The sequence below is a fragment of the Anabrus simplex genome, chromosome 6 (genome assembly GCF_040414725.1).
Source record: "Anabrus simplex isolate iqAnaSimp1 chromosome 6, ASM4041472v1, whole genome shotgun sequence".
Classification (NCBI taxonomy): Eukaryota; Metazoa; Arthropoda; class Insecta; order Orthoptera; family Tettigoniidae; genus Anabrus; species Anabrus simplex.
The window spans coordinates 170,987,231-171,005,928 of record NC_090270.1 but is presented as its reverse complement, the minus strand read 5'-3'; the positions used below and the strand labels follow the sequence as shown (position 1 = coordinate 171,005,928).

The 18,698-nt window shown below is 37.5% G+C and overlaps 1 protein-coding gene across 6 annotated transcripts in view; it reads right to left on the bottom strand.

The window, feature by feature from the left end:
• Marf1 (meiosis regulator and mRNA stability factor 1-like protein) overlaps window positions 1-18,698 on the bottom strand; it is an 818,555-nt gene that overhangs the window by 356,454 nt on the left and 443,403 nt on the right. For all 6 annotated transcript variants that reach the window (XM_067150043.2, XM_067150047.2, XM_067150048.2 and 3 more), the window contains exon 18: window positions 6,400-6,723. In XM_067150043.2, coding sequence (XP_067006144.2) covers window positions 6,400-6,723 — 324 coding nt within the window. The remainder of the gene's footprint in view (window positions 1-6,399; window positions 6,724-18,698) is intronic.

The window sequence follows — 18,698 nt, the reverse complement described above, 5'->3', positions numbered from 1 at the left end:
GTTGTTTTTATATGCAATGGCACGTATTTATGAATACATTTGGCATGACTTTCGCGTTTACAACTGATTGATTATCTTAATGGTGGCACTCAATAGTAAGAATACTTGAATTATTCTTGCACATATGAAAGTATATAATTATTATAAGCTTGATATCAGTATCGATATGTACATTTATAGTTACATTGATATTTTTTTTGAAACCATAATTAAGAAACATATTACTTATCTCTTGTCGTGAAGAAGTTATAACGAAAATCCAAACCAAAATTTCAAATGAGAATCCAATGGATGTCCCAAAGCTATGCCAAATAATACTAACAGGAAGATATACCACTCCCTCCATGATAAATAAAGAATTATCCCTCTCTTACCCCATGTAACACATTAAAATAATGAATATGGTTATATGACCAGATGATATTCAGTTTAATATAATATGATGGATTCAATTATGTTTACCATGAAGATTACGAGTTGAAGAATGATATTATAATATGAATCCAATTTCTTTTCATTATTGCTGATAATTTAACTCCTATTTATAATTATGAAATATTAGCATGCTAATAAATTAGATCTAGGCTTATTTATATGTTTCTTTTCTCAAAGTAACTTATAATACGTAGTAATAGGATAGTATTAGAGCTATTTAAGGTTAGATATGCTGAGTAATGAACATGATATTGGGTTTTTACCTACTTGCGGGGGAATTGAATGATTGAATAGAATCATGACTACTCTTCAACGGAACCTACGACTGTTTTGGTATAATTTGAGAATTTAATGAGATGTTTTACCCTGAGAACCGAATGTATACCTCCGACCATCGTATTTATTCATGCGAGAGACCCCCGCGTACATGATGGTTATCTTAGTTTTGGGTCATTTGCAGCCGAGGTATGATATTATGATCACCCAACGAGAGTTATACGAGTAGATAGGTGCCGATGACAGGAGAGTAGATGGTTGGAAAGGTCTATTATGAAGCTTGAAGACTTTCTGGCGTGAAAAAGATTTGACAGCGATGAAGAACTTATACGAGCCGTGACTACGTATCTCAATAACGCTGGTGGTGGAGGACTATGATGCTGGAATACAAAAACTCTTCCCACATTATGACAAATGCCTAAATTTGGTAGGAGATTATGTGGAGAAGTAGTGTAAAGTATGCTCTTTCCAATAAAAATGTGTACATTTGTTAATATTTACTCCTGTGTCTTTATTGTGTAAACGGGTACCTCTTTTCGGATGGCCTTCGTATATATACCTGCACTAGTTGTTTTTCACGATTTATACTTTCCCCCTTTTACATTTCCCCCCTTTACACCAGTATTCCTTAGCCCCTTGAAAATTGTAAAAGAGGGGTAATACTGTATAAGGTAGAATGTCACGAGATACACATGTTAGCAGACAGAAGGAATGTTGTTATAATTTAAGATGATGTTGAAGAGATGTCGAGAATACATGAGAGTTCAGAATAATAAGAGATAAGAGTTGAAATGAATAGTGAAGGAGATACAGAGTCATATGAAAGAAATAAAAGATGAATTCAATGGAAGTATGTGTTACGACGAAATGAAAGAAGAAATGGAGTATCAGAAGTGAGAAATGAGATGATTGACGCAAACAAGGGTAATATGTGCTGATGACTGAATAACATTGTATTTTGTCAAGATTCCATATATTACAATAACTGCACCGTACCGTATAATCTCGAATAACACCCGCACTGTTTTTTCGAAAATATCACTTCCAAAATTGGGTGTGGGTCTTATTTAAAATTTTTGGAAATTTATCTTTCTGGATGCACGTAAATCGAGTATCACTGCCGGCGCGGCTTGGCAAAAATGCTCCCTCCACTCTCAGTATACGCTACTTCCCTGCTTGGTGTCAGTCTCACGCACGTTCTCTGAGTATCAACATGAATTCCACAAAACATTTGCAATCTTTTACTGTGAGTGAGAAACTGAAAGTAGTTCGGGAAGCCGAAATTATTGGAAATCGCACCGCCGGTAGGAAATACGATATTGATAAGTCGTGTATTTGCGATTGGAGAAAGAAGAAAAATGTGCTATTAACATGTAGTAGTGATCGTAGAGCTTTACGTGGACTGAGTGTACAGTTTCCAGAAATTGAAAAAAAAAAACTGAGTTGAGCGTACGAAGACGTACCTCAATTTCACAGAGTCTTCCTGGTGCCTACGATGAGAAGTTATTGTTGTTTCAGCGTCACATAATTCGGTTGCGGAAGAAAAATGCATAGTTGCTTTCCCAAACTGGCAATGCAGATCAGACACCAGTCTACTTTGAAATGCCAGTGGACAGGACTGTGAATGTTAAGGGTGCGAAAAGTGTTACCATTAGAACAAGTGGTAATGAGAAACAACGGTGTACGGTAATGTTGTGTATTCTTGCCAATGGAACCAAATTGCTGCTGTACATTGTTCTCAAGCGAAAGACGCTTCTTAAAAATCTACCCGCTGGTGTTATCGTCAGATCTCAGAACTCCGGCTGGATGGACAGTTCACTTGTTAAGACTGGGTAAAGTGTGTCTGGCAACATCGCCCTGGTGCATTGTTGGGACAGAAGAGCTTGCTTGTTCTTGACAGTTACCACGGCCACAAAACGGACGCTGTGAAGAAACATATCAAGGATGGGAAAACTGACCTAGCAGTCATTCCAGGCAGGATAACGTCTATGCTACAGCCGCTGGATGTCTGTGTAAACCGTCCATTTAAAGCAGCCTTGAAACAGCTCTATACAGAATGGATGGCAGCTGATAATCGCACACTAATGCCAACTGGTCGCATTCGGTGCCCGGATGTTCAGCTGCTGTGTTCGTGGATTTCGACGGCATGGAATCGTATCCCTGGAGAACTCATACGGAAGAGCTTCAGGAAATGTACCATGGCAGCGATGACATTTTGTGGGAAGGTGATGGTGATGAAAGTTCCGAAGTTGGTACTGATGATGATGATGATGATGAATGAATGAACTCGTTAGATATCGTTCTGGAAATGTTTGTTTACTTTTATTTGTATTTTCGAATCATTTGATGTTAGTAAAGATTGTAAATAATTTTGACTTCACATTTTTAAAAAAAATTCGTTCTTCCAAAATAAGGGTGCGGATCTTATTCGGTGGCAGGTGGTATTCGAGATTATGCGGTATTTTAACCTTTGTGGAATAATATGCTACGAATTGGTCATCTAAAGATATCTCTATAAGAACAAGTATTCATTACACTTCGACTTGTTAACTTCCTCTCATGCAGAGAGGCTGCTTTGCGACAAAGTATACTTTTACATTTATTTTAAAAGAGAAATAGATATACTTGAGAAATGTTGAAGGTAACATAATTGTAACAATGATTTCTTAGAATTATTAAAGCTATGATGGCAATCTCCTGTACGTTGTAACTGGCAGAGACATCTGTTTCCAGAAATTAGCAGCAGGAACGGGAATTATTCCCCTAGCTCCAATCATCAGACCTACCATGTCAATTTCCTCTAGCTGGTATTTCTCCCTGTAGTAAGGAATTGTTGGTAATTAAATATACCTCTTCTCGAGGTTAAAATCTGAGGGCTGCGACTTATGGCATCGATGATGTAACCTCTGTTCTTATTCTTGAAGGCAATGATGTCGATCCTTCTGTGGCTTCCGTTGTCCACTAAGCCATGAACTTTTAGGACACCCTCAAATGGCCTACCGTCAATTCCAATTTCAAATACCTGGAAACCATGGTCTTTCAGCGTTGTTGCAATTAACGAGCAGATGTTATGATGACGCATATTCTTTAAAAGTTCACCATGAGGATAAGATCCCAGAACACGCGCAAGACTTTCAATCTCCTTGAAGCAGCGCCTACAAACGGAATCGTTCAAGATCTTCCTGGTACCGAGCTAACTGCTGAAATACTTGCTGTCATCTTAATTGCTTCACACCATTCACTACATGATAATCCTTGATGGTCTCAAATCCAGGAATTGGCAGGAATATATTCATCGCACAAACATACACCTTTTCCTTTCTGCTGCTAAATAGTACCTTGCAGATGTTAATGTGCTGTAGATGAGCATCCCAAGTGGCGCAGAAGAGTCTGAACCCCTTATATTTTTACTCAGTGTACACCATTTTATTAGGAATGTCTGCAGGTTTTTGAAGAATTTCCTAAAGAGCACTTCATATTAGTATGCCTGTTCAGCAAGGAATTTTTTTGGAATCTTCTCTGGCTTGATATTTTGGAATGGGTATGCGAGAGGTGGGCGTATAACTGTGTTTATTACTTTAAATTTCTGGTCGGCCTGTAATAGTGGAGAAAAAATCAATTTCTCCATTTTATTGTAATTTATTTAAAGCAAAGTCTTGCTGAAACTAACAGGAAACTTATCACTTTTCTGGAGGCTTAGGTTGAGATGTATTAAAAATACCATGAGGTAACCCAACCTAAAAGTTAGGAAACATTATTTTAGCAAAGTGTCCTAGTAACAAGTGAGAATATTGCGATGGACAATAAATGTCAGCTACGAAGAATGTAATACCGTAATGTAACCATAATATTTTCCCATGATGAACTTGCATATATTAATTTTATTTTATAAAGGTTGTAAATATGAAGAATTTTTAGCTAATTTCAATGTTAATAAAAAGACAAAATGAAGAATGTGATCATTAACGAATAATTTCAACCCACCAGATGTTAATTAATTAATTAATTAATTGATTTTGAATTTTATTACCATTTTTTCATTTTTCTCCTCCAAGATTTTTATTTTTCTTAATAAATACTAGCAGTTAAAATTTACTTGAGATCTTATTTATGGCTTTCTTTCAGTAGTATAAGGTACCTTAGAGTTAAGGCGATGGATTTTTGGGTAATCCATGGATATGTTGGATGGAGACGTCCATCAAGTCTACTGGGAGATAAAATAAAACTTGGCGTATCGGTTCTTTTCCCGATACCATGTAAAACAACTATACATTCAAGAACTGAGAGAATGGTTGGGATTTCTTTTACGTGACCCATCCTGGACGCAGGAAGGGCGTAATACTGTATGTGCACAGTGTGCAGTATTTTTAGAGTGTGTGTGGTAATGATTAGCAATGATGAGAAATAAAAAGGGAGTAAGGATGTTCAAATTCAAGTTTTAAACAGTGTGTTAAAAATGTTGATCGCAAATGATTCTTTTTAATGTACAAAAAGAATACATTCATCTACACCAGTAACCAAGTACTGTTAGAATACTTGTCTTATTCTGGTGTGTTGTTGAACAGTGTTTTTGCAATGGATGAGAATAAGTCAAAATATTCAACTCACACAGTGAGTTATGTTTCATTCTACCAATAATATTACTGCTGTACCTTATTTCTAATTAAGATGGTATGTCGCCTGTGTATCGTTACAAGTTACTGGTCTATTGATACGTTGCAAATTTGTTTTCATTTAGACCATCAATATCTCATTTGCAGTTGCTACTGGTTTACTATATTCCTATTCATGTGCTAGAGATTATTTTACATTACAGGTGCTGCGTGTCTTAACATGTCTAATGGGCTACATATTTTTCCTCACATAAAAGGCACTCCTTTATATTTTTGAAATAAAAATTAGAAAAAAAAGAGTGTACACATGTTATTAGGTTTAATGAGTAAGCAATGAAGTGTACCTCTCTACCATTTGCAAGAAAATAACCATTTTCATTTGCAAACTGAATGGTGTGAGGTAAATATTCTCTCATAACGTTCACACATCCAGCTTGTCAGCAGTCTAGTGGTAGCATTCTTGCCTACAGACATGGAGTTTTGCTGAACTGGGATTGCATCCCCTCATAGAAGAAAATGTTTGCTTACAACCTTCATTTCTTTGTACAGACAATAGCACTACCACCCGTCTACCACTGACAAGCTGGCTGTGAGAATGAAATAAGAATATAAATGCCTCATACCATTCACTTTGCCAATTTTAATTGTTATTTTCTTACCAATGGTAAAAAGATATGCTTTATTACTTCAACATTTTCACTATACTTAATATCTGGTAACTTCTTGTTAGTTACAATAAACTGATTACTTCAGTACTGATCTCAGGATATTTGTCTTTATGGCACCACGAAAAACCTCACATTTTAATTTTCTGTTCTATGTCTCTCGTTTTTGTTGCAGCAATACCTGATCATGTTAAATTCTCTGGCTGCTGACTTCATAACAAATTTTCTCTGGCTGCTGACTTCATAACAAATTCTCCAAGAGCTGCAGCTTTTATTTTGAAAGCTGCAGTGAAAGTACACTTCTTTGTTTTTTGTATAATTCAAGATGTATTCAAAGATACAAAACTAATTAATGCACATTTATAAATGACAATCAATCTATCACAAATGCAAGAAGATAAAGTACTAACCTCTCCAGCAAACTGCTTAGTCTTCTCTATCTCCTCAGGAGTCTGCTCTCGCTTTGGTATTGAAATATGTATGTCCTCTCCTCTTGGTATCACAACTAATGTTGTGTCCGACACTTCACTTAAAATATCCCTTAACTCACACACTCCATAATTTGTCACGTCCCAAGGTCTGTTAAAAACTTGCTGATATAATACTGGGAAGTCCGAAGCCATTAACTGCTTATTTGCTTGTAATCGAAGGATTCGGAGTAAATCCGACGTAAACCTTCGTATCTGAACACGATGACTTAGGGTAATGACACGTTTGTTTCCTTCACCCATCACCTGAAAGATGAAACGGTGGTAGTTTCAAATCAATTACCATCAAAAATATAAATATGCAAATTAACCAACACAAAATACTAGATCAAGCATCTTCATTTTTATGTTTTATAACATATAAGAAATTTCAATATAATTGTGTCTTTTCCCATTTAACTGGGGTTAGCACTTCGAATGATGCCCTTCCTGGTGACAATTTGTAATGGGTTTCTCAGCTCTGTAAACTTGGACAAAGCTGTGGTTCACACCATTGTAAGCACTGCAAGTACAGTTTCCATAATCCATATTTATAGAAAACCTTCACAAATTTATAGATCTTACATAGATTATTACTTCAGCAGGAAATTTAGCTGGTGCTATAGCTTTTTTCTACACTGACTGCGGGCGACCTACATGCTGTCAGCGAAAGTGGTGTGCGAGCAATATGCCACTGCTGAATCGGACAAAAGGTCGCCTAGAGGTGGTGTTTGAGGAATTTGCCACACTAATTTCGCTCTACAAACTACTGCATTGCCGTGTAGTCTTGCTGCATGCGTGTGTGTTGGTTCACAAGTTTGTATTAGGATGTCACTGTTTTGTATCCCTGAGAGTAATTACCAGCATCGTCTTTTACTGTGTTCTTGGATTGGCGTGTATGTAGCATGTGATGTGACATTCATTCATTTCTACTTGCATTGTTCTGTTATAATCGCAATAAATATCTTACAATGGCGAACAGGAAGGCAATAAGGAGCGAAGATAGAAAAATAATCAACAATGTTCATGAATATTTTCTGAAGGAAGCAGAAAATAATGGTCCTTTAGTGAGTGTGCTGAAAGCTTGTCAAGTTAGTAAGCGAAACATTCAGCATATTGTAAAGGAAGGCAAAGATAGTACAGAGTCATCTGCCTCAACCTCATTTCAATCACTGCACAAATGAATCGATGGATTCGATGAGAAGAACAATCCCCAGGTATTATGTAAGAGGGTGAATATCTAACCTTGAACAAGTTACTTGTTGGTATAAAAAAAGAAACTTTACGATAGGGAGGTACTTCATTGTGCATAATACTGAAGTCTATGGGGTCCAAGTATGTTAGAAAACAACGATGGGAAAAGATTTTTAATGGAGAGAACAGATGCAGTAACAGCCAAAACAACCATTTTGAGAAAAATGCATCTTCTGAGAAATAAAGACCCTTTACCCCACATTTTATTTAAATGGGATGTACATTCATCACAATTATCCTGCAAAGAAAATCTGGCAAGATAGTGTGCACATGAAGTTTAAAAGTTCCTGTGGGGAAAGGTGGACGGATTATTGTTTGTCACAAGAATACCATATTATAATACTTCCAAAATAGAATAAAACTCAATAACAATAATGTTATTGGTTTGTACCTTCCACTAACTATTTTTATGGGTTTCGGAGGTGTCGAGGTGCCATGATTTTGTCCCACAGGAGTTTTTACGTTCCAATAAATCTACCGACGCAAGGCTAACATACTTGAGCACCTTCAAATACCACCAGACTGAGCCACGATCGAACCTGACAAGTTGGGGTCAGAAGGCCAGTGTCTCCACCATCTGAGCATCTCAGCCCAGTGAATAAAACTTATTCATAGGCCATACTCAATCTAGAGCATATGAACATCAGTATTTCGTGATTATGAAGGTATGAACCCAATTTATATGTGCACAACCCCAGCAATGTTGTAGTAATGTTCTTTGTTCCACTCCTTTACCGGCCTCTTACGTTGTGCTGGATTGGTCAGCACCCCCCCCTCGCCACCACCTAACAGCATGTACGCTGCCTGCTGCATTGTTGCACTGGGCTCATTTTCATCTGGTACTCCCACCCACGCTTAAATCATCTGGAATTCATAGAAAGCACATGAAACCTGGACATTCTCAGTGATATTTGTCGTTTCCATTTGGGGGTCAAAATGCCTTTGAGAATCTTAGTTTTTAAGAGGAGAGATCACAATGATTTTTTAAAAGTGTAATTCGCTATAGATTCTTACCTGGTGCTGAGCAATGTTTTGTTGGTACTAAAGAAAGTACCGATTACTACAACGGAATGAACTCTACCTATTTTGAGGGGGGGGGTTTAAGGAAATGTTAAGCATTTTCCCAGCTATATCAGTGTTGTAATTGACCAGGCACTGTCTTACATAGTGATAGATCCATCTACAAGGAGTCCTAGTGTGTGGTGGAGGAAAACAGGATTATGTATTTCCTTATGAGAGAAATATTTCACTATCAAACTATGCTGAAAGATATGAGCTTATGAAATGAAAGCTATAATAATTTACCATGTTAGATCACACTTTGTGATAGCTCAAAGGATGCTCGACATACAAACAGAACTCTGTTCTGATGTGGATTTGGTTTGGTTGCCCATTGTTCACTGCGAATTAAATGCAATCAAACTCATATAAGCGTATGTTAAGGAGAAAGTGGCAAAAGTAAATATCGCCAATGCCACCAAAAGAGAGAGAAGCATGAAAATAATGAAAGATCTATGCAGTGAAGCTTTGTTCTCGGGCAGTCGAGAAATATGGAGGAAAAAATATTATTGAGTACGCCCACAAAACTGAGTACTATGGCACTTGGTCAATTCCCCTTTCAAAAATTGGTACAAAATCTATAGACAAAGGTAGATTTTCTACAAATATGGATTATGAAAACAGTAATACAGTGCTCATAACAATGTTAACCACAGCTTTCTTTGACTTTGCACAACTGAGGAACCCATTACAAATTCAGGTGGCAACTTTTTAACCTGTAGCGATAAAGTCCTGTAATCATAGTTAATTTACATTAAACTCTTGTAAGTTTGAAATTTTGTTTCAGACACTTAAGGCCATGACATATTAAAATTTTATCAGATATGGATATGTTAAGTAGTATTAAAGTGTAGGTTATCTGTAGAATGCCAAAAAACATTCTTTCTCAGTTCTGTTTACACAGCTGCAGAAACAAACATGGCAACAAAAAAAAAGTTGTATACTACCCTTAAACACTGAAAGAATGTATCTATAATTTAGTACAATTAGGCTTGAGATAGGGGCACCCATTCATTCTTTTATATAAGTTTAAACTCTAGTATCCAAACTTTCAAATCAGACAGTAGCAAATTATTTGATTTCTTTTTCTGTATTGATCTACAATTTATGACCAAAAAATGTCTACAAAGGAAACTGTGTTCAATGTTCGTCCACCTATTCAATACCACAGTCAACTATTCAGTTACAATAACTAGTTATTTAATGAAAATTAGTACAGGTTTCGATCCTTGTTTGTATGATCTTCAATTAACATTATCATCAAGAATACAAGTTAAAATCAGATAAGTACAAAGACATTTAAAGCAAATATTTGACTCACGGACACATTAAAACCTTCTTATTAAAAAATCTTGCTGATTTTGTGTCTAAAATGATAAAATTCTAACATAAAACGCCGCTAAACTAATTTCTTCGGCAATTTTTCATGCGTTTTTGTATATGTATCTTGCATTTAGAAGCCAATCAGAGCTACTATAATTCAACTGCTGAAAAAGAAAGTTAAGGGCAGCATCAGCTGTGCACAAACACGCATCAGTACGACGAGTGCTTCTACAGTTAATCTGACTGGAGCCAAGACTTAAATGATTTCAAAGACTAGTTCAAAATCAGACACTCTCATTTGTGCTGGATTATTCAAATCTATAAGTGCCTTTTTGGGGCAAACTTTCAAAAAGGCAAAATGCTCAAGCATAGTGTAGATTATGTTCCATCTGGTTTTGCAATCAAGAAGTAAACTTAGCTCTTTGCTACGCTCTATCTTCACATATTATTGAAGTCTGATATAATTCTTGAATGATGCTCTTTTGAAAATAAGAACTACTTTGCGAAATTTTGTTAGTACATCCTTGATGTTCTGGCAAATCTGGGCAATTTTCTCTTTCTTCAAGGGCTAATCCTGATACAAGATCTTCACCATCATCATCATCATCATCTTCTGAGTCTACATCATAGAGCTCAGTGGACTCACTTTCTGAAGCACGGAAATAATGAAAGATCTATGCAGTGAAGCTTTGTTCTCAGTAAGTTGAGAATTACGGAGGAAATTTTTTTATTGAGTATCCCCACAAAATTGAGTACCATGGCACTAGGTCAATTCCCCTTTCAAAAATTGGTACAAAATCTATAGACAAGGGTATACTTTCTTTATAAAGTAAGTCACAAACAGCTAAGTGAATGCCATGAGAAAAAAAAAAAAAAAATGTGCTCTGCAATGAAAAGTTTTCTGACTAAGAACATGATTTACAAAGGAAAAATTAAATATCTTTTAATTAGAGCACTATGTTTGGACAGTCTGTTACGAATGCCACGATTTCGCTGTCCAGCGAAATATCAAACTCAGAAAGGCGCTATTTTTAAACAACACATAAGGCCCAAATTCCAAAACTTTTTCTCCGAATGAATATGTACTGTAAGTTTATGTGTCTTTTGTTATAAGTCTATCCATTCATCAAAGCTCAAACTAAAGCATTGGCCTTCAAATTTTAAAGCAGTTAATTCAGCTTTTATATGCTTTATAATTCTGTAGCTGTAATCAATGACATGGTTACAAACTACTGAAGCAGCTTTTGGTAAATCTGAATACCCGTTTGATAACACACAAAGGTTCTGAGGTTACAGACACACTAAGGGTGGCGTGCACTATCTTTGAGTAAATTACTACGAAAGTAGCGTTTACTAAAGAAGTCCATACTACAGAAGTAAATTACTACGGGAGTTATTTACTCCGGAAGTAACGTCGGAGAGTTGAAGTACAGTTTACTCTTTTAGTTACTACTATAGAAGTAGCGTCCGTTACTTGCGGAGTAGTGTTGTGTTTGAGTATCTTCTTTAAAGAAATTTAAATGGATAAGGTTATGTGCGATGGGAGAAAATAAGCAAAAAAGATAAATGATTGTTAATAGAGCTAATGACGATCTATGCAAAGGATATAGGGTGTAAGAAACACAACATAAAGATGCTGGATAGGAAAAGATTCGTGGAAAGCTGTGACAGAAAAATTCAATGCTTTGAGTGACGGAAAACATCGGGTATATGCAAAGAAGAAATGAGACATTGGACTTGGCTGCTTGCTTCCAAATTCTAGTCCCAGTTACAAACAAACTCCACCACAACTAGAAAGTGATACAGTAAGGCACAAGGGGCTATTAGCATAAATGTCCAAAGCCACTTATTCTGAACAAGCACCACTACATTGCTTCAGTCTACAAACATTTACGTGCAGAATTTGGGCACCACGTTCCTTATATAACTATTTAAAATATTATATTTTGGGATTTATTTAGTTTTTATTTTCTACTGTTATTAACAAACAGTTCAGCTAAAGATTATTGTAAAATAAAACCAACTTTTACAAAATTTGTTTCGATCCGTATGATCTTTAGTGACTTGTTCAGCACGTCTCCCTTCTTCCTGATACCTTTTCATTCTTTCACTCCTTGTATTTCTCTCTACTTCTGCGATTTGGATCTTGATCTTAATATCAGTCCATTTGCGACTTTCGACAAGCTTTTCATGAACATATTTATTCTGCACAGTCGTTAGTGGACATATGGGAAGAACAACTTATCGAGGAACACTAAATTACGGCACTATAGCATGACCATCTGGAACGCTGCATTGTATGCTACTGAGACCATATTTGGCAAAAAGCTTGTTGAGGAAAGAAAGATCCTGAGAGATATGAGGTACCAAGAAAGCAGGGTGAAATCTGGATGCATAGATCAAGACAGGAGCTAAACGAGAAAGTAGAAACAATTAGAAGTGTATTACAGAAAAGAAGGTTGAGATTCATGGGACATTTGATGATATGGAATGCAACATGTTTAACGGGAAATAACTGGATGAAAGAAATTGTTTCCTGTAAGGAATTTTGCATTCCATAACATCTTTGTCAACCTGCTGTCATCCATCCTTATCAAATGTCCTATGAAATTCAACACTCTTTTCCATAATACCCTTGTAATCGTTTCTACTTTGTCGTATAGCTTCTGTCTTGATCTACGCACCCATAAACCACCCTGCTTTTTCGTACCTCATCTCCCTCAAGCTCTTTCTTTCCTCTTCCAACTGAATACAAGCTGTCGACTCTTATTACTTGGTCTTCAGTTGGCTTTTGCATTCTTGCACGTTATCGTCAGGCCAACCTTCGCCGCAGTCTTGGCTAGGTTTGCTAGTTCCATCTTTGAGTCTTCTTGCTTCTCGTGTAACAATGCCATATTAGGCCAAGCAGTCCACTGTGGCATTGTGTTTGTTCTTGTATCCAATATGTACACCTTCGATATCCATGTTTTCTTTTTCCAACTGTCTCCATTGTTTCACCACTTTATCCAGAACCAAACTGAACAGTATTGGTGAAAGTCCTTCATTTTGTCAGACTCCTGTTTTAATTTTAAAACTGACAGTGTATTCTGGAATCTTACTCTGGCAGTTGTGAATTCTAATGTTCCTTACTAATGCAAGTGGTGGCGTATCCAGTCCTATGGCACGCAGGATGTCCAGTATTGTATTCCTGTCTGCTGAGTCGTAGCCTTTGGCGAAATCTACAAATTTTAAGTAAATTTATTGTTTTACTTATAAAGACAGTCTTGCCAGGCTTGTCCTGCTACGGTAATGGAGTAGCGTCTCTATGTCGAGTGCTGGGCGGTGGCAAATAACCGAGCCCCTGAAGGAGCCAATGGCTTCGGGCGGATGAGCTCCTTCAAAAGGGTGGTGGTCCCACAGTGGAAGAAATGCCACTGAATCTCACTGGGCAGCGAATGAACTCCATGTTAGGGGCGGTTGCAACCAGCACCTGTTCTCCATGTTAGGAGTGGCTGTATTCATACAGGGGAAGGCAACAGAAACCCACCCCACTGTAATGTTTCCCAGTAAGTTACTATGGAGAGAGTACACAGAACCATGGTCCCTAGCCCGGGGTAGCCCTTAAGTGGGCAAGGGGTGCTAGGAATCGCCCTACCGGGCGAGTTGGCCGTGCGGTTAGGAGCACGCAGCTGTGAGCTTGCATCCAGGAGATAGTGGGCTCGAAACCTACTGTTGGCAACCCTGAAGATTGTTTTCCGTGTTTTCCCATTTTCACACCAGGCAAATGCGGGGGCTGTACCTTAATTAAGGCCACGGCTGTTTCCTTCCCATTCCTAGACCTTTCATGTTCCATCGTCGCCATAAGACCTATCTGTGTCGGTGCAACGTAAAGCAAAATAGCAGGGGGGGAAAAAAAAAGAATCCCCCAGTACAAAGTAGTTAAGTCTAGATTTCAAATTACCACTTGTAATGATAGAAGTACGGAAGTTTGATTACTTGGTACAAAAAGCCAGACAAATGCTAATTCACATATTAGAAGTAACTGAATTACAATGGCCAGGCTAGGGAATTTCTTATCTTGAACAGGGAACACTATTATTCAAGGCAGTGACCCACAAAACCATAACCACTGGAATGGAGTTGAAATTCCTGTAATATCTGAATATGAGAAATATGTCAGGAACATCGTACCTATTTCAGAACAAATGATGATGTCACAGATTCAAAGTCAGCTTTTCAACGTCCACGTCAAAATTATACAAGTATATATATGTTCCTACAGTAGAAAAAACTTATGAAGATGAAGTCGAGGCATTCTACGAGATGCTGAGCAATTTATATAATGGACTCTATAGCGATGAACATTTTAAAAATGATAATTCTACGAGATGCTGAGCAATTTGTATACCAAACTCAACAGCAGTGACATCACAATTTTGGGCGATTTTAATGCCAAAATTGGACAAGGACGATTTAACTTGGTTGGAGACTATGGTCCACCGAGCTCGATAGCTGCAGTCACTTAACCTATTTGATCCCATTGTTCCCAAATGGGAACATGATTTCTTATTCTTGTCAGGAAACAATAAGCTAAGTTTAGGCTGTTCTATTGTTACTCGCGCCTAGTGTTGAATTCCGTTTGAGAGTTCCAACTCCGTTCCTTGTTTTATACAGTACCGACATCAGTCATTTTGTTGTTGTATATTCATGCTGCAGCCGAATATCTTCAAACTTCATTCTTACTTACGTTTGAAGTAAGTTTTTTTTTTTTTTTTTTTAATCAGTGACGGTTTTTTAATCTCTGGAGTTTACAATGTACCAAAATAAATATTAAGAACACGATAGATGGGGGGAAGAACACGATAGATGGGGGGATGGTAAAGGATTCATTTTTGTTGTTCCCAAATGGGAACAATGGGACCTTGCATATAGTGTATTTCCTAAATGGCACAGTAAAATTTCCACTGATAAACTAAACATTTATCGAATTTGAATATATGTATTAGTAAGATTAGTGAGAAATTCAAACGCATTATCAATGCTCATTTTCTGCAGATTTAATCAGTAAAACTTCTATGACTTTTTCGTACATATAACCGGTTAGATATAACATCCACTTCACTTCACGTTTTTCATATAAGTTCGTTCCTCTCTTATTTCGGATGTCTTTCAAGAAGTTCCTGAAACTTGAAGAGATCTTAGAAGAATTAGAAAATGACAATCTACAGGATGAAGTAGATATTGTTATAATACCCCCTGAAGGAGATGGGAACTTGACAGATGATGAAGCTGGTGATGATGATGTAACATGCACTGATAAGCAAGATCTGCTTGCAGAAGTGTGTGGTGAGGTGGAACTACACCATGCTACTGAAGATGATGCTGACGATGGCGGTGAATCACATTCGAGGGCTAGGTCTGAAAAAGATCCACGCATTTCCAGTAAAACAGCGAGTAGTAAATGTAAGGGAGAGAGAATTACACCGCAATGGAAGAAGTCTGAAGAATATACAGCCAATCTACAAGAAACTCCTATTGACAGTTTGGAACAAAGTCATCCTCACCTTGTAGGACTGGAGCCATTTTCCCTATTCTGTTATTTTTTCAATAATCATATTTTGGACATGTTTGTAAGGGAAATGAAAAGATACGCAAATAAAAAAATGACTAATTTTTACTGTGATGAAACAGACTTGCTAACATTTTTTGGAATAATATTTATGTCAGGGTATCATTCCTTATCACGAGAAAATCTGTATTGGTCAATGGCAGAAGATTTTTCTGTTCCACTTGTTTCAAGGCAAATGAGTCTTAACAAATTTCAGGCGATGAAAAGAAACATTCATGTTGCCAACAATGAAGAGCTGACACCTGGAGACAAAATGGCAAAAGTGAGACCTCTCATTCAGGCAGTGAATGAATCTTTACAACAGTTTGGGATTTTTGAAAGAGAATTGAGCGTGGATGAACAAATGGTACTTTACTATGGGCGCCATAGTTGCAAAATGTTCCTGCATGGTAAACCGATCAGCTTCGTATTCAAATTTTGGATGTTATGTTCTGCTCGTGGATATCCATTCAACATTGATCCATGTGTGGTAGAGACATCAATAATCAGAAATCTGGTATTCCTTTGGGCACTCAAGTGGTGAAAAATATGTTGAGCTGTGTACTCAACACATCTTGTCATATGGTGTTCATGGATAAATTTTTCACGTCATATGATCTGGCTGAATTACATCTTCTTGGATTCAGAGCTCCGGGAACAGTGCGTGAGGTGAGACTCAAGAACTGCCCTCTCCAGAAAATTATCTCAACAGACAAGTCCATTCGAGGAACATACGACTTTAGAACTGATGGAAGGGTCCTCGCAGCAAAGTGGAAAGACAATAAAGTTGTTTGTGTTGCAACAAATTTTGACAAAGTGCTTCCTACCCAGCAGGTGAAACGGTATAGCCAAAGTCAGAAAAAGCATATACAAGTTACCCAGCCTCTTTTGATAAAACCTTACAAGTATATGGGTGGAGTGGATATGCTTGACCGTTTCACTTCGCAGTATAGGCCGGTAATAACGTCAAAAAAAAAAAGGTATTGGCCTATACTCATGAACTACATCAGTATGCTAGGAATTGCTGCTTGGCGGATCCACACACTGCTCTCTCCAGAGTCAAAGCTGGACCACCTTGCTTTCACCAGAATGCTAGTCAGTGGTATGTTTACATCCACTCCATCTCCCAGAACTGGACCTTCAGGATCACTTTCTTTTGTACAGAGAACCGATGGAGCACACCATCTCGTACCAGCAAAGAAACAAGGAAGATTCCGATTATGCAAAAAGAACGCCCGTCTAATGTGTTCAACTTGTAGTGCACAGATTCCACTCCTGTTGCACCTTCACTGCTCACCATTGTTCCACAGTGCAAGATAAGAAGACTGGATTGAATAGTGAAATAACTGAAGATAGCTATTGTGTGGGACCATTGTTCCCAAATGGGAACATCCATTTTTGTAGATATTCGTATATGTAATTTTCTTTTAAATGTGTTTTGCAGACTAAAATGATGTCAATAAATAAATAAATAAATAAATAAATAAATAAATAAATAAATAAATAAATAAATAAATATAAACTGCAAAAACAAAATTTTAATGGGGTTGGGTCCAAATGGGTTAAGTGCGGCCAGTATCCAGTAATCGGGAGATAGTGGGTTCGAGCCCCACTGTCGGCAGCCCTGAAGATGGTTTTCCGTGGTTTCCCATTTTCACACCACGCAAATGCCGGAGCTGTACCTTAATCAAGGCCACGGCTGCTTCCTTCCAATTCCCAGGCCTTTCCTATCCCACTGTCGCCATAAGACATATCTGTGTCGGTGCGATGTAAAGCAAATAGCAAACAAAAGACTATGGTCTGGGTGTAGCTAACAACAGGGGAGAGGCTATTCGAATTTTGTCCAGAAAACAAATTGGTAGTCACTAAAAATGGGTACAAACTATCCAAACATAACTTTACATGGATTTCTCCTTTAGAAGCAATTTACGAACATGATCAAAAGAGTGACAACAACATATCCTAGTGCAGACATTGGCTCTGATCATGTCCCAGTAGTAGCAGATATACAGTTGAAATTAAAAATGGTTAAATCAAAACAGGTTTCAAACAGAATGGACACTACTAAACTACAAGATATTACAACAGGACAAGCAATTAAAGAAGAGTTTAACAGTAACATAGGGAATGACTTACTCACAAATGTTGATAAATCACAACCCCAGTGGGAAGTACTGAAAAACACATGGGTTGGCATTTGTAGAAAATATCTCCAAGGACAACAGATATAGAAATCAGAGGAAAAATCAAAATAGCTAAAGAAAAATGAAATGAAATGTGCAAAGAACTGACCAAAATAAGTAAAAAACATGATAATTTCAAACTGCACAAGAAGATCAAGGAGACAGCACAGTTATACAAAAAAAATAAAAAAAATCAACATCAACCACTCTTCTCGACAATGCCATCAGACTCATTCTGAATGAGCAGGAAAGTACACACAGTTGGGAGAAATTCATAAGTCAACAGTCCGGGGGTGATATAGACAAGGTTATGAAATTCAGTTACTGCTGATGGCTCAGAAATAATGAAGGACGAACTGCTACATGCTCTAGCTTTAACTCCCAATAATGAAGCACCAGGGTCTGATCAGATCTCAGCTGAAGTTTTAAAACTTAGTGCCAGCAGAAGTGCAAGTTATGAACTGTACTCTGATCATGATTTTGATAAGACAGAAATTTAGCAAGATGAGCACCTAATACACAGCTGAATCACTATTAAGAGCACCTGCTAACATCCAGAGTAACTGCACTTTGCTGCACAGATAGCAACTAGACGTGCTGGCACTGACTCAGTCAGGTGCTGAAAAGTCTCTGTAGATATATGGGGCCATGTTGTCTGTAGTGCATCTCACAAAGGGTGCGTGGCAGAGAAGAAAGATGTGAATACGATGATTGAGATGGTCCCACAGATGTTAAATTGCATTGAGACCGGGGCTGACTGGGGGCCAGGGAAGAACTTTAAAGTCTAGATTGTGCTCATCTAGACATGTGCAGACACTTAGCCATGTGGCAGGGCG